Source organism: Mobula birostris, chromosome 11 (genome assembly GCF_030028105.1).
Source record: "Mobula birostris isolate sMobBir1 chromosome 11, sMobBir1.hap1, whole genome shotgun sequence".
NCBI lineage: Eukaryota > Metazoa > Chordata > Chondrichthyes > Myliobatiformes > Myliobatidae > Mobula > Mobula birostris.
The window spans coordinates 114,830,049-114,847,204 of NC_092380.1; the positions used below are offsets into that span (position 1 = coordinate 114,830,049).

A 17,156-nucleotide genomic window follows, 5' to 3' on the forward strand; every position below is an offset into this window, starting at 1 on the left:
TGGTGGAGGCAGATACACTAGTGAAGTTTAAGAGACTGCTAGACAGGTATATGGAGGAATTTAAGGTTGTATGGGAGGCAGGGTTTGAGGGTTGGCACAACATTGTGGGCCGAAGGGCCTGTACTGTGCTGTACTATTCTATGTTCTATATGCTCTTTATCAATTACAGCTCAGTATTTAACACCACCATCCCCTCAAAAATAATCAGTGAACTCCAGGACCTGGGCCTCATACCCCTTTGTGAATTGGATCCTGGATTTCCTCACTTGGAGGCCCCAGTCAGTTCAGATTGGCAAAACCATCTCCTCTACAAACTCAATCAGCACAGGAGCACCACAGGCTTGTGTGCTTAGCCCCTGCTCCACTCGCTTTACACCTATGACTGTGTGCCTGCAGAAAGAGAATCTCAGGGTTGGAGGTACTGAACTCTGATAATAAATTTTACTTTGAACTTTGAAGAGCAGAAACTGAGGAAAAATGCAGCAGGTCTGGCAGCGTCTAAGATGACAACCTTACATAGGACCGGTGTGTCCTGCTCTGCGAATCGCAGATTTCTGTGGTTTTATTTGTTTTTATAAGTAAATTGATGTCCAACTTCAAGCAATCCCGACGCACTGTCAATCTCAGCCTTCCGACCAATCGCAGAGCTCTGGGATTTCCCGCCCCTAACTCACAGCCCCGCCTATGGCCACACCCCCACCACAGTCCCGCCCACTGGACCTCAGTCCCGCCCCTTAGCCCAGAGCTCCGCCCATCCTCGCCCCCTACCCTCAGACCCCGCCCCTCAGTGACGTTTGAGTTGCGCATGTCTTCGCTTCTGAGTGACGTTGGAGCTATGCGCGTCCCCGCGCAGGAATCGGGAGCGTGCGAAGCGGCGGGATCCGAGCGGAGGGGAGCGCGGCCTGGAGCGGGCCCGGCAGGTGAGAGCGCGGCTCATTTCGGGGCCTGTCCCCTCCGTCTCCGCAGTAACACGGAGCCCGACACGGCCTCAGGAGCGCAGGCGGCGGGGTCGCGGTACCGGGACAGGCCCCTGTTCTGGCCTGGGACCAACCTGCACCCACCCACCCGGGCAGGACCCCCGGGGTCCCGCCTTAAACCCCCGACACCCGCACTCACCCCCACACCCATCTACACCTCCGGAAAGTCCTCCACCACCCCCTCTGACACACCCAAACACCCTGCCCGGACTTCCCTGAACCCTCCGACTCCCCGGGACCCTGCTCGCCCCCCTCCGACTCCCCGGGACCCTGCTCGTCCCCCTCCGACACCCCGGGACCCTGCTCGTCCCCCTCCGACTCCCCGGGACCCTGCTCGTCCCCCTCCGACTCCCCGGGACCCTGCTCGTCCCCCTCCGACACCCCGGGACCCTGCTCGTCCCCCTCCGACTCCCCGGGACCCTGCTCGCCCCCCTCCGACTCCCCGGGACCCTGCTCGCCCCCCTCCGACTCCCCGGGACCCTGCTCGCCCCCCTCCGACTCCCCGGGACCCTGCTCGCCCCCCTCCGACTCCCCGGGACCCTGCTCGCCCCCCTCCGACTCCCCGGGACCCTGCTCGCCCCCCTCCGACTCCCCGGGACCCTGCTCGCCCCCCTCCGACTCCCCGGGACCCTGCTCGCCCCCCTCCGACTCCCCGGGACCCTGCTCGCCCCCCTCCGACTCCCCGGGACCCTGCTCGCCCCCCTCCGACTCCCCGGGACCCTGCTCGCCCCCCTCCGACTCCCCGGGACCCTGCTCGCCCCCCTCCGACTCCCCGGGACCCTGCTCGCCCCCCTCCGACTCCCCGGGACCCTGCTCGCCCCCCTCCGACTCCCCGGGACCCTGCTCGCCCCCCTCCGACTCCCCGGGACCCTGCTCGCCCCCCTCCGAAGCCCCGGGACCCTACTCATCCTTGCTGCCTTCTCCCCGATCCACATTCACACCAGTCCCCCCCCATAACACCCCAAAACCCCCATCTCCCTGACATGCTGTCCCTCCACGTTGAACCATATGTACCTCCAGTCCTCAACACCTTCATGTCCACTCCACATGAACACCTCACTCTTCAAATAGACATACCTCGTCCTCAGTCCTCCCACATCTACCCCACGTTAACTCCCCTCCCCGCACTTCAACCGTAGGTGAATGCAGTCCACAACCCGCCCCATTTCCCCTCCCTGTCAACTTCATGTCTGCCCGGTTCTTTGGCCACTTCCAGCCTCCCTCTGTGTCCACCCCCCCCCATCTTCTGCTCCTCTACCTACCCCAATCATCCCTCCAATCCTCAACCCCCTCAATACTCCATTCGACCTGGCTCCTTGAGCAAACTCCACCCCTCCTGTTTCCTCCCCCCCATCTCCCCCCCCCACCTGATCCTTGCTGCTTCCCCCTAAGGCTTCTCAATCATACCAGCCCCTTCCTTCAGCCCAAGGCTCCTCGACCACACATTTGACCACCACTTTGACCTTTGCCTCCCTTCACACGTCTACCTTGCTCCTTCTTGCCCAATGACTTGGTGCTCTTTTCAGTTGTGTTTTCGTGTTGCCGATCTGTGAAGTGTGATTTGAACTGTGCTATAGAATTATTTTATTTGGCACTGAATAGGCCCTCTGACCCACTGCCTCGCAACCCAACTATTTAACGCTAGCCTAATCACAGGACAATTTGCAATGACCGCTTAACCTATTGATCTGTACGTCTTTGGGCTGTGGGGAAAATACCTGGAGGAAACTCACTCACATGTGTACAAACTTGTTCACGAAGGATGCTAGAATGCCAATGCCCCGAGCTGTCGTCAGGTCACACTAACCTCTAATGCTCTTGTACTTATTTGAAACTGTGTAAGAAACGATTCTTTATTGTGGGTACTGTGGTAGCGAGGCAGTTAGCGTTATGCATCAGACTTCAATCTCAGTGTCCTCTATGGAGAGTCTCTGTATATCTTCCCCATGGTGTGTGTAAGTTTTCTCCCACAGTCCAAGGATGTACTGGGTAGGTTAACTGGTCCCGTGATTAGGTTCAGGACTGTTGGGGTTTTTGGACTGCGGCTCGAAGAGCCTATTCTGCTCTGTATTTCTAAATAAACTGATAAATGAGACCATTGACAATAATTGTCCTGTGTTCCTCTCCGAACAGACACAAGGTTACAGATGAGCCAGCAGTAGAGCTCTCTGGCCAAGCCACCCATTACTCACCTGATAATGGGGCAACACATCTCTAACCAAGGCCCGATGGTGTTGAATAAGCTACCAGACAGGGTGATGAAGCATGCTTCCCTGATGAGAGAGAGTGGCTTCCTGACCTATGAAGAGTTTCTCGCCAGAGTGGCAGAGCTTAACGAGATGTGAGTTGTTCCTCCTCCATGTTCCAGCACACCTCTGAATGAATAAGCTGTATCACAGATTTGGAGCATCTATTGTGCCGAGAATGACACAGTGAAGTTAATAGTAGTGGAATGAAGTACAGGTCCTTCATGGGTTCCCGTGAGCAGTTCATAACCTGAACAGTTCAGAGGTCAGAAATGCAGCCACAAACTGAAAATGCTTGTAGCCGGTGAGTCTATCCCACCGGCTTCCCAAATTATCATCGATATGTATGGGCTGTACCTGAGTTGAGTGTTCGTAACCTGGGGAAGACCTGTACTTGACACTTCATATTCTCTCTGGGTAGCTTCCAACCTGCTGGCATGAACATTAATTTCTCTTAACTTCTGGTAATATCTTCTCCTCCCGCTTCTCTCTTCCTATTGTCCATTCTGGTTCTCCTCTCTCCTTTTCCCTTCTCATCTGCATAATCACCTCCCTCCGGTGCCCCCCCTCCCCTTTCTTTCATGCCCTGTACCCTCATGTCTTCTGCCGTTACCACTTCCACCTACCACCTCCCAGTTTCATACTTTACCCCCTTCCCCACCCACCAACCTTCCCCCTCACCTGCCCTCATCTATCACCTGCCTGCTTGCCCTCCTTCCCTTCCACCACACTCTTATTCAGAATCAGGTTTAATATCTCCGGCATATGTCGCAATTTTTGTTAACTTTAGAGCTGCAGTACAATAAAATACATGATAAATATAGAGAAAAATGGAATTACAGTAAGTATATGTGTCTATTAAGTAGTTGAGCTAAAATATGTTGTGCAAAATAACAGAAATAAAAAAAGTAGTGAGGTAGTGTTTATGGGTTCAGTGTCCATTTAGAAATCGGATGGCAGAGGGGAAGAAGCTGTTCCTGAATCACTGAGTGTGTGCCTTCAGGCTTCTGTACCTCCTACTTAATGGTAACAATGTGAAGCAGGCATTCTGGATTTGGCCCCCTTCCTTTCCAGTCCTGATGAAGGGTCTTGGCCCAAAATGTTAACTTCATTCCCCTCCGTAGATGCTGCCTGACCTGCTGAGTTCCTAGAGCATTTTGTGTTTGTTCTCAATGTTAGCAGCATCTGCAGAAAGACATGAAGACTTGTGTTTGATGGTTCTGGCTCTGTACTTGCTGGAGTTTAGAAGAAGGGGGGGAGGGGTGTTTATTGAAACCTATTGAATATTAAAGGTCTAGATAGAGTGGATGTGGAGAGGATGTTTCCTAGAGTTGGGTGAGTTTTGGATAAGAGGGTAGGAGGGTACAGCCTCAGTGGAGGGACGTCCATTTAGAATGAAGATGAGTAATTTCTTTAGCCAGACGGTAGTGAATCTGTGGAATTTGTTGTCATAGACGACTGGAGGCCAATTCATTGGGTACATATAAAGCAGAGCTTGATAGGTTTTTGATTAGTAAGGGTGTTAAAGGTTGTGGGGAGAAGGCAAGAGAATGGGGTTGAGAGGAATAATAAATCAATTATGAAATGGTGGAGCAGACTCGATGGGCTTAATGGCCTAATTCAAATTGTGCCTTTTATCGTTATGGTGAACACAATGAATAATGTGTTGTAGAGTCATCTGGCACAGAAACAGGCCTTTGGGCCTAACTGCTGCACGCTGAACAAGATTCCCATCTACCCTAGTCACACGTCTGCATTTGGCCCATATCTTCCGAGACTTCTCTATCCAGGTAACTGTCCAAGCCCCATATCCCAGATCTGTCCCTTATCCCTCTAAGGCTTCTCTATCCTTGTATCTGTCCAAATATCTTTTAAATGTTGTCAATGCACCTGCATCAACCATTTCCTTTGGCAGCTCGTTCCATACACTCACCACCTTCTGGGTAAAATAAAATTGCCCCTCAGGTTCCAAATAAATCTCTCCCTCCCCCCCCCCCCCCCATGGTCTGGGAAAATTCACCCTACCTATGTCTGCCATGATGTTATAAACCTGTATAATATCATCCTTCTGTCTCCTGCGCATCGAGTAACATCCCAATCTATTCAGCCTCTCTTTAACTCATTCCAAGTCCCAGCAGCATCCTCGTAAATCTCCTTTGCGCTCTTTTCAGTGCATTGGCATCTCATTGGCAGAGTGACCAAAACTGAACACAATATTCCTAATGTGGTCTTACAACTGCAACATAACATCCCAGTTCCTATACTCAAATCCCTTGATGGGCACACACGACGCACCAGACTCAAAAGCTGTGGATAAACCAGGAGATTCTTCATCTGCTGGGGTCTTGATCTACGACATTCAAGACCGGTGATTCAGAACTATACAGGAGGTCCGGGCATGACCTACGCAAGGCTATCTTAAGAGCAAAAAAAAACCATTGCGATTGATGTTAGAGATGGAATCGGATGCACGTCAGCTCTGGCAATTATGTCCTACAAAGTGAAACCTGCACGAATGGTTGTGATGCTTCACTTCCAGATGAGCTCAAGGCCTTTTACGCACACTTTGAAAGGGAGAATAAAACTACAGCTGTGTGAATCCCTGCAGCATCTGGTGACCCTGTGATCTTTGTTTCGGAAGCCAACATCAGAATATCATTCAAGAGGGTGAACCCTTGCAAGGCACCTGACCCTGACGATGGAGCTGGACGGGCTCTGAAAACTTGTTGCCAACCAACTGGGGGGAAATGTTCAAGGATATCTTCAAACTCTCACTACTTACAGTTGGCGGTTCCACCTGCTTCAAAAGAGCAACAATCATAACAGTGCCCAAGAAGAACAGGGTGAGTCGCCTATTGTCCATTGGCATTCTCATCTACTGAGATGAACTGCTTTGAGAGGTTGGTTATAGCTAGAATCAACTCCTGCCTAAACAAGGACCTGGACCTGCTTCAATTTGCCTGTCACCACAATAGATCTACAGTGAATGCAATCTCACTGGCTCTCCACTCGGCGTTGGATCGCCTGGACAATAGTAATACTTACGTCAGCCTGCTGTTTATTGACTATGGTTCAGCAATCAGCACAATCATACCTTCAGTTGTAATCAAAAAGGTCCAAAATCTGGGCCTCTGTGCAACTGGTTCCTTGACTTCCTCAGCAGGAGTCTGCAGTCTGTGCGGATGGGAAATAACATTCTCTTCACCGACAACCGGCACTGCTGCACCTCAAGGATGATGTGAGCTTAGCCCACAGTTGTACCCTCCCTACACCCGTGACAGCTCAAATGCCATCTAAACATTTGCTATGACACAACTGTTGGCAGATTTCCATCTGCTGATGAGAGCATTCTATCTGCTTGCATCACCGTTTGGTGTGGAGGGGCCACTGCACAGGGTTGAAAAAAACCGCTGAAAATTGTAAACTAAGCTCTGTCGTGGGCACGGGCCTGCCCCTCCCCAGCACCAAGGACACTTCCAAAAGGTGATGCCTCAAAGAGGCAGCATCCTCCATTAAGGACCCTCTTCTCATTGCTACCATAAAGGAGGTGGCATAGGAGCATGAAGACACACACTGGACATTTCAGGAACAGCTTCTTCCCCTCAGTCATCAGATTTTCATATTTCTGAATAGACAATGAGCCCATAAGCACTTCCTCAGTACGTTTTCCATTTGCCCTACTTATTTAATATGTGTGTATATGTGTGTGTGTGTGTATATATATATATATATATATATATATAGTAAGTTTTTATTACTATTATTGCGATGTACTGCTGCCACAAAACAATTTCACAACACATGCCGGTGGTGATAAACTGGATGATGAGGTTTCTCTTCGCAGCGCTTCTTAATGAAAAACACATTTGCCATCCTCACCTCGCCTGTGGCTAACATAATACAAATATCTCAGCCAAGGTGCTCTCAATTTCTTCTCCAGCCTGCCACAGTATTCTTGGATGTACCTGATCCCAGAGATTTATCTTCCCTTGTACATTTCAAGACATGCAGGACCACCTCTGCAGTAATGTGGACCATCCCTATTTACTTTTTCTCAGTTCTGAGATCCATGAAACTTCAGACCATCGAACAACGGAGCAGAAGTAGGCCATTTGGCCCATCGGGTCTGCTCTGCCATTCCATCATTATCCCTCTCAACCCCATTGTGCCTTCTCTCCGTAACCTTTGATGCCCTGACCTCCAGTTTAAATATACCTAATGACTTTGCTTACAAAGCTGTCTGTGGCAATGAATTCCATCGGTGTACAACCCTCTGGCTTAAGAAATCCCTTCTCATCTCTGTTCTAAATGGATGGCCCTCTTCTGAAGGTATGCCCTCTGGTCTTAGACTCACTCACTAAATGAAACATTCTCTTCACATCTACTCTATCTAGCCCTTTAATATTCAATAAATTTCAATAAAATCCTCGCCCCATCCCCAGTTCTTCAAAGCTCCAGTGAGTGCAGGCCTAGAGCCATCAAACACTCTTCATACATTAACCCTTTCAATCCTGGAAACATTCTTGTGGCCCTTCCTCTGGACCCACTTCAATGCTATATCTTTTAGATAAGGGACAAAAACTGCTCACAGTACTCCAAGTGTGGTCTGACCAACGCCTTATGAAGCCTCAGCATTACATCTTTACTTTTATATTCTGCTCTTCTTGAAATGAATGCTAACATTAATTTTGCCTTCCTTACGTCCAACTCAACCTGGATGTTAACCTTCAGGGAACCCTGCACGAGGACTCACAAGTACATCAGGATAGTATATAAATGGACATTACTATAATAATTTGCTTCTTATAGGAAATCACATTTCTTTTCTGCTCTGAGGATCATCTCCTGGGATTTTCACACAAGTGTCTACAGGTTACAGAGAATGGTGCGAAAATCAAGAAGCAGCTACCATCAACAGATCACTTACAATATCAGAAGAAACAACACATTGGACCATTGCTGCACCATCATCAAGAATGCATACTGTGCTATTCCATGCTCTCACTTCGGGAAGTCTGATCACCCAGCTGTACTTCTATTCCCTGAGTATAGGCAGAGACTGAAGACTGCAGCAGCAGCAGCAGTGAGGACCAAGAAGGTTTGGACAAGGGAAGCACAGGAGTGCCTGCAGAACTGCTTTGAATTGGTGGACTGGACTGTATTCAGGGATTCATCTTTGAACCTGGATGAGTATTGTGCAGTTGTTACCGACTTCATTAAAACCTGTGTGGGTGAGTGTGTGACCACAAAGACTTACTGTACATTCCCAAACCAAAAGCCGTGGATGAACCAGGAGGTACATCGTCTGCTGAAGGCTAGATCTGTGATATTCAAGTCTGGCGACCCAGGCCTGTACCAGAATACCAGGTATGATTTGTGGAGAGCTATTTCAAGGGCGAAGAGACAATTTCGAACGAGGTTGGAGGCAACATCGGATGTACGACAACTCTGGCAGGGTCCGCGAGACATTACTTCCTATGAAGCAAAACCCAATAGTATGAATGGCAGCGAAGCTTCACTACCAGATGAACTCAACGCCTTCTATGCTTGTTTTGAAAGGGAGAACACAACTACAGCTGTGAAGATCCCTGATGACCCTGTGATCTCTGTCTCAGAGGCCAGTCTTAGGCTGTCTTTAAAGAGAGCAAACCCTCATAAATGCCTTGTTACGGGGAGAACATACAACTCGTTAAGGACAGCGGTGGGGATTGAAGGCTGATCACTGGTGATCTCGTAGTGTTTCTCTAATGTGCCACCTGTTGTGCTAATGTGCCCTAAAATCAGGATGGCGTGTCTTTTAAGAGGGAATCCTGCAGGTGTGCCCATTGAATATTATGAGGCCAGCTAGAGTGGATGTGGAGAGGATGTTTCCTACAGTGGGGAGTCTTGGACCAGACAGCACAGCCTCGGAATAGAGGGATGTCCCTTTAGAACAGATGAGGAGGAATTTCTTTAGCCAGAGGGTGGGAAATCTGTGGTATTCATTACCACATCATTGGATATATTTAAAGCAGAGGTTGATAGGTTCTTAATTAGTCAGGGTGTCAAAGTTTATGGGGTGAATGCAAGAGAATGTTTAGAGGGATAATTGATCAGCCATGATGGAATGGCAGAGTAGACCCGATGAGCTGAATGGTCTTATTCTGCTCCTGTGTCTTGTGGTGTTTACTGCTTGTTTCTTACAGTTGGAGGACAGTTGATAAGCTGATAGTGTTTGAATAAGAGGATGTGCATGTATGGTGAAAGGGGAAGTTATGTTTTAAACACAGAGGGTGGTGGGTACCTGGACCAGGTTGCCAGGGGTGGTGGTGGAGGAAGCAGATACATTGAGAGGCTGTTATAGACATCTGAATGGAAGGCAGGGATCTGGCCCATGTGCAGCCAAAGGGATTTGGTGTAATTCAGTGTAATCTTTTGCACAGACTGAGCCGTATCAGATCGGTTGAGAAAATATGGAGGGTATGCATGTGGCTGTTTGATAATGCCCCTAGATCCAATATTACCCTGGTGTCGCTCCATACATACATAACACTGACGTTGTGGGTCGAAGGGCCTATACTGTTCTATGTTTTATATATTCATTGTACTCTGTAGCTGCCATGTACTGATGGTGGAAAAACGGAATTGTCTGAAAGAATAGATTTAGTGTACTGAAAGACTTAGACTGTTATCTGAACGAACAAATACAGCGTACTGGTCTTTAAGCCTTCATAGCTTTCTGACAGTGATGTTATCGTTTTGTATTTCTGCCCCTGTAGTACGGAGAGGTTGGCTGCAGGACAAGAGAAGTACTTATTGTTTGAAGTTCAGCCAGGATCTGACACCTCGGCCTTTTGGAAAGTCATCGTTCGCATTGTTAGCTCAAAGGTACAAAATGCTCTGCATTTGAATAGCTTCCTAGTGTGTATAAACAAAATTAATCATTTACATTGTAGAAAATACCTGAGTACATTATATAACGTGCTGCTGAACTCTCGATACTCAGAACGTGCACTCCTGAAAATCTGTGTAAATTGAAACGAAAATCTAACTACAATTGCCAAAAATCTAAAATATCTCTGAAGCTGCTGATGTCATCACCAGTAATAAAATAACTAAGATAACTGGGCCCAGAACACACGTACTCATGACTCAAACATGTTTATTTTACTGGTGCACAAGGAGAACAGCATAGCCCCTGTCACCCATACTCTCTCTCAGTCATGTTGACGGATGTTCCTGAAGTTCTGTGTTGTTGTCTGCTCTTGTGCGGGGGGAGGGGGTGCATTCTTACTTTGATAATAAATGAACCTTGGAAGCCAGGACAGAGCACTGCTACTTTCATGCAGAATTAGTGTATCAGTTGCAGATAGTGGCCATTGTGTAAATTCACAATAAAGCTGTTAAAAGTCCTCACATGAGGAATTCTGCAGATGCTGGAAATTCAAGCAACACATATCAAAGTTGCTGGTGAACGCAGCAGGCCAGGCAGCATCTGTAGGAACACTCACAACAGGCTGGAGGAATTCAATAGGTCGGGCAGCATCCATGGAAAAGATCGATCAACGTTTCGGGCTGGAACCCTTTGTCAGGACTGTAGGGGGAAGGGGCAGAGGCCCTATAAAGAAGGTGGGGGGAGGGTGGGAAGGAGAAGGCTGGTAGGTTCCAGATGAAAAACCAGTAAGGGGAAAGATAAAGAGGTGGGGGAGGGGAAGCAGGGAGGTGATAGGCAGGAAAGGGGAAGAAGGAATAGGGGAAAACACAATGGGTCGTAGAAGGAGGCGGAACCATGAGGGAGGTGGTAGGTAGCTGGGGTAGGGGGCAGAGTGACATAGGGGAAGGGAGGGGGAGGGAACTACCAGAAGTTGGAGAATTCTATGTTCACACCAAGGGGCTGGAGACTACCTAGACGGTATATGAGGTGTTGCTCCTCCAACTTGAGTTTAGCCTCATCATGGCAGTAGAGGAGGCCATGTATGGACATATCTGAATGGGAGTGGGAAGCAGAGTTGAAGTGGGTGGCTTCTGGTAGATCCTGTCTGTTTTGGCGGATGGAGTGGAGGTGCTCGACGAAGTGGTATTCCAGTCTGCGTTGGGTTTCACCGATGTAGAGGAGGCCGCACCGGGAGCACCGGATGCAATAGATGACCCCAACAGACTCACAAGTGAAGTGTTGCCTCACTTGGAAGTACTGTTTGGGGCCCTGAATGGTGGCAAGAGAGGAGGTGTAGGGACAGGTGTAGCACTTGCGCTTACAGGGATAAGTGCCAGGTGAGAGATTCGTGGGGTGGGACGTGTGGACCAGGGAGTCACGGAGGGACCGATCCCTGCGGAAGGCGGAGAGGGGTGGAGAGGGAAAGATGTGCTTAGTGGTGGGGTCCTGTTGAAGGTGGCGGAAGTTGCAGAGGATAATGTGCTGGATCCGGAGGCTGGTGGGGTGGTAGGTGAGGACAAGGGGAACTCTGTCCCTGTTGTGGTTGCGGGAGGATGGGGTGAGGGCCGAAGTGCGGGAAATGGAGGAGATGCGGGTGAGGGCATCATTGATGACGCAGAAGGGAAACCACGATCCTTAAAGAAAGAGGACATTTGAGATGTCCTGGAACGGAAAGCCTCGTCCTCGGAGCAGATGAGGCAGAGACAGAGGAACTGGGAATAGGGAATGGCATTTTTGCATGTGGCGGGGTGGGAAGAGGTATAGTTGAGGTAGTTATGAGAGTCAGTGGGCTTGTAGAAGATGTCAGTGGACAGTCTGTCTCCGGAGATGGAGACCGAGAGATTGAGAAAGGGGAGAGAAGTGTCCGAGATAGACCAAGTGAATTTGAGGGCTGGGTGGAAGTTTGAAGTAAGGTCGATGAAATTGACGAGCTCAGCATGGGTGCAGGAAGCAGCACCAATGTAGTCGTCAATGTACCGAAGGAAAAGTTGGGGAGCAGTACCAGAATAGGTTTGGAGCACAGACTGTTCCACATAACCAACGAAGAGGCAGGCATAGCTAGGGCCCACGCGAGTTCCCATAGCTACACCCTTGGTCTGAAGAAAGTGGGAAGAGCCAAAAGAGAAGTTATTGAGTGTGAGAACCAGTTCCGCCAACTGGAGGAGGGTAGTGGTGGTGGGGAACTGGTGAGGTCTATTATCCAGAAAGTAGCGGAGGGCTTTGAGGCCTTCTTCATGGGAAATTGAGGTGTATAAGGATTGGACATCCATAGTGAAAATGAAGTGGTTGGGACTGGGGAACTGGAAGTTATTGAAGAGGTGGAGGGCATGGGATGTATCCCGGATGTAGGTGGGGAGAGACTGAACTATGGGTGACAAAATGGAGTCCAGGTAGGCAGATACAAGTTCAGTGGGACAGGAACAGGCAGAAACTATGGGCCTACTGGGACAGTCAGGCTTGTGGATCTTGGGGAGGAGGTAAAACCAAGCGGTATGGGGTGTGGGAATTATGAGTTTAGTGGCTGAGGATGGAAGGTCTCCGGAGTTGGTAAGGGCGGTGATGGTACGGGAGACAATGGTTTGATGTATTTTGGTGGGGTCCTGTTCCAGGGGTAAGTAAGAGGAGGTGTCAGAGACCTGCCGTTTGGCCTCAGTGAGGTAGAGGTCAGTCTGCCAGACTACTACAGCACCACCTTTGTCAGCAGGTTTGATGGTGAGGTTGGGATTAGTGCGGAGAGAGTGGAGGGCAGTGCGTTCAGAGGGAGTGAGGTTGGAACAGGATCTCTAGGAAGAGGTGTAGTTGACGTTTCGGGCCGAGACCCTTCGTCAGGACTAACTGAAGGAAGAGCTGGTAAGGGATTTGAGAGGGGGAGGGGTTGTTAAAAGTTCTTGAAGCTTCAAACTGATAACCGATGATATTTTGAAGCTAGTGAAGCAATTATCCAAACAACACACATCAAAGTTGCTGGTGAATGCAGCAGGCCAGGCAGCATCTGTAGGAAGAGGTGCAGTCGACGTTTCAGGCCGAGACCCTTCGTCAGGACTCCTGCTGCCTGGCCTGCTGCGTTCACCAGCAACTTTGATGTGTGTTGCTTGAATTTCCAGCATCTGCAGAATTCCTGTTGTTTGCGAAGCAATTATCCCTTAGTTTTTGGGTGTGTTTCACATCTCTCCATTATTTCTATCTTGTCTGTCTCCAGCACCCCATACTATGTTTTAGGAAAAGCTTCTGGAAAAGTCTCAGTACAAGGGCCTCGCATGTTTGGCTGGAGTACATACTGCCACAGTCACCCCAGTGTATCTTGTCTGTAGTAAACAGAGTTTTCTCCAGGTCTCACTTGACAACGGCCCAAGGCTGTTCTTGTCTGGACGTTGTCTTTAATCTTTGCCTCACCACAACTTCCACACAGCAGGTCACACTTGACATACCTTTTAGTCCCTGAAATCAAAGGAGGAGTGAACAAGCTTCAAGTAAATCTCCCTCCCACTGGGAGCACATGTAAGGCGACAGGCAACAACAAAACAGTTTCTTCCCCCAAGCCATCAGACTCCTCAATACCCAGAGTCTGGCTTGACACCAACCTACTGCCCTCTACTGTGCCTATTGTCTTGTTTATTATTCATTGTAGTGCCTGCACTGTTTTGTGTACTTTATGCAGTCCTGGGTAGGTCTGTAGTCTAGTGTAGTTTTTGTGTTTTTTTTTTACGTAGTTCAGTGTAGTTTTTGTATTGTTTCATGTAGCACCATAGTCCTGGAAAATGTTGTCTCATTTTTACTGTGTACAGTACCAGCAGTTATGGTTGAAATGACAATAAAAAGTGACTTGACTTGACTTGAAAGGGGAAGCTGTGATGTGTCTATGTTTCTTCAATCTGTCTTCCTGTGCTAAACCTTGTAGTATTGTGGTCATGAATCCACTTCCTCTCCCTCGATAGAGTAGTCATTTAGCACCATCGGATGCAAATTCAAATGTAAAGTTCTAATTTATTCTCAATATTCTTGACAAATTTATTCCCAAGTGAATAACAGCTTCTTCACCCAGCACACACATATACACCCTGTTTAAATGCCCAACTCAAGCAGACTCTGACCTTACACCGGTCACTTTCATCTCGTATTGCTGTTACACATATTTCTATCACTTCTTGTTTTCTTATAATAGTGCCAGTAACATTATAGTGTTTTAAATAAACGTGAACCTCACATTTTAAGTCAACTGTCACGTCTTCAGACCATGCCATTCAGGGACTTGTGCAGATATTACTTTGTGACTTTGTGCTGGATTGTAACTATATGTGCCATGTGTGACTATTGTAGGGTGTAACTGAGCTTTTGGCACATTGACCTTTATAGATCAAAGTGTTGAGTACAACAGTTATATATAACCATATAACAATTACAGCACAATCCTAGGTCCAGTCCTATCCTTCTCTATAATTACGCTGAAACTAATTGTATGGTGATCACTGGACCCGAAGTTCTCCCCAACAAATACCTCTGTCATCTGCCCTGTCTCATTCCCTAACAGGAGATCCAACACTGCCCCTTCTCTAGTTGGTACCTCTATGTATTGCTTCAAAAAACTATCCTGCACACATTTTACAAATTCCAAACCATCCAGCCCTTTTACAGAATGGGCTTCCCAGTCTATGTGTGGAAAATTAAAATCTCCCACAATTACAACCTTGTGCTTACTACAAATATCTGCTATCTCCTTACAAATTTGCTCCTCCAGTTCTCGGTCCCCATTAGGTGGTCTACAATACACCCCTATAAGCATCACAACACCTTTCCCATTCCTCAATTCCACCCAATAGCCTCCCTGGACGAGTCGACTAATCTATCCTGCCAGAGCACCACTGTTATATAATCTCTGACAAGCAATGCAACACCTCCCCCTCTTGCCCCTTCTATTCTATCCCACCTGAAGCAATGAAATCCTGGAATATTTAGTTGCCGATCATACCCCTCCTGCAACCACGTTTCACTAATAGCTACAACATCATATTTCCAGGTATCAATCCATGCTCTAAGCTCATCCACCTTTCTTACAATGCTCCTAGCATTAAAATAGATACATCTAAGAAACTCCCACTCTCTATTTATCCTTAATTGAGCAAACAACTTTGTTATCTTCTTCTTCTTTTTCCCTTACATCAACCTCCTCTCTCCTAGTCTCCTTAATTTGATTCCCTCCCCCCAACCATTCTAGTTTAAAGTCACCTCAGTAGCCTTTGCAAATCTCCCTGCCAGGATATTGGTCCCCCTAGGATTCAAGTGTAACCCGTCCCCTTTGTACAGGTCACGCCTGCGCCAATAGTGGTCCCAATGATCCAAAAACCCGAATCCCTGCCCCCTGCTCCAATCTCTCAGCCGCGCATTTATCCCACATCTCATTGCATGTTTTGTTGAAATTGTATATGATGTTGGTGAGGCCTAATTTGAAGGGTTGTGTGCACCCACCTACAGGAAAGATGTAAATAAGGTTAAGAGTTCAGAGAAATTTTACAAGGATTTTGCTGGGACTTGAGGACCTGAGTTCTAGGGAAAGGTTGAATAGGTTTGGACTGTATTTCTAGAATGTAGGAGAATGAAGGGAGATTTGATAGAGGTGTACAAAATTTTGGGGCATAGATAGGGTTAATGCAAGCAGGCATTTTCCACTGAGGTTGGGTGATTCTCGAGCTAGAGGGCAAGGTTGAAAGATGAAATGTTCACTCAGTGGTAGAAGTGTGGAACAAGCTGTCAGTGGTGGTGGTGAATTTCAACATTTACGAGAAATTTGGATAAATACAAGGATGGGATGGGTTATCGAGGGCTATAGCCCAGGTGCAGGTTGATGGAAATAGATAGTTTAATACTTCGGCACAGACTAGATGGGCCAAAGTAGAAAGAGTGAGCAACTTCAAGTTCCTGGGTGTCAATATCTCTGAGGATCTAACCTGGACCCAACATATTGATGCAGCTACAAAGAAGGCATGACAGTGGCTATATTTCATTAGGAGTTTGAGGAGATTTGGTATGAAACCAAAGACACTTGCAAATTTCTACAGATGTAACGTGGAGAGCATTTTAACTGTCTGGTATGGGGGGGGGGCAGGGCTACTGCACGGGACAGAAATAAGTTGCAGAGAGTTGTAAACTTAGTCAGCGCCATCATAGGCACTACCCTCCGTATCCAGGGCATCATCAAGGAAGGATGTTGCAAAAAGGCAACATCCATCATTGAGGACCCCCATCATCCAGATCATGCCTTGTTCTCATTGCTACCAAGGAGGTACGGAAGTCTGAAGGGACACACTCAACGTTTCAGGGACAGCTTCTTCCCCTCTGCCATCCGATTTCCGAATGGACTTTGAACTCATGAGCACTACCTCACTACTTTCTTATTTGTATTTTGCACTACTTATTTAATTGAATTATATAATGTGTTAACTATTTACTGTAACACATTTTTTTCTCTATTATGTATTGTATTGCATTGTACTGCTGCCACAAAGACAACAGATCTCCTGATACATACCGGCGATATTAAATCTGATTCTGGCTTATTCAGGTTGAAGTTTAATTGGCATTCAATCATGCAATTGAATACAGCAAAGTGAGACAGTGTTCCTCTGGGGCCAGGGTGTAAAACTCAGTACCAACACTCACACACAGCGCAGCACATGTAATTATGATAGCAGAAAAATATACAGTTACAAAAAAAATTTTAAAAAATAATAAAGGGCAGACCCCTGAGTGACATGTCCTGTAGCGCAGCCACACTGGAAAGCAATCCAGTTTGTCTGCCACTGAGTGAACACTGGAGAGTCAGTCCCCAAGCCAATGCGGAATCAAGCAGCGTACAGTCGTCTCTGGTGTCCCCTTCCCCAGAGGCTGCGACAGGCATGAATGAGGCCCGGTTCATGCCACAACCAAGGCCGCACAGCTTGCCCACTGTCGGTCTCGACAATGAACCGATGAATTAGACTCTCAGTATTCTACATTACCAATATCCAACAGGATCTTACGATCACA

At 47.9% G+C, this 17,156-nt stretch overlaps 1 protein-coding gene across 1 annotated transcript in view; it reads left to right on the top strand.

The window, feature by feature from the left end:
• The first annotated feature begins 811 nt into the window (after positions 1 to 811).
• The window catches only part of rnf141 (ring finger protein 141), a 57,580-nt gene continuing 41,235 nt past the window's right edge, over positions 812 to 17,156 (top strand). Inside the window, exons 1-3 of the mRNA XM_072272911.1 lie at positions 812 to 920; positions 3,111 to 3,318; positions 9,982 to 10,090. Of these exons, the coding sequence (XP_072129012.1) occupies positions 3,176 to 3,318; positions 9,982 to 10,090 (252 nt within the window). The 5' untranslated portion in view covers positions 812 to 920; positions 3,111 to 3,175. The remainder of the gene's footprint in view (positions 921 to 3,110; positions 3,319 to 9,981; positions 10,091 to 17,156) is intronic.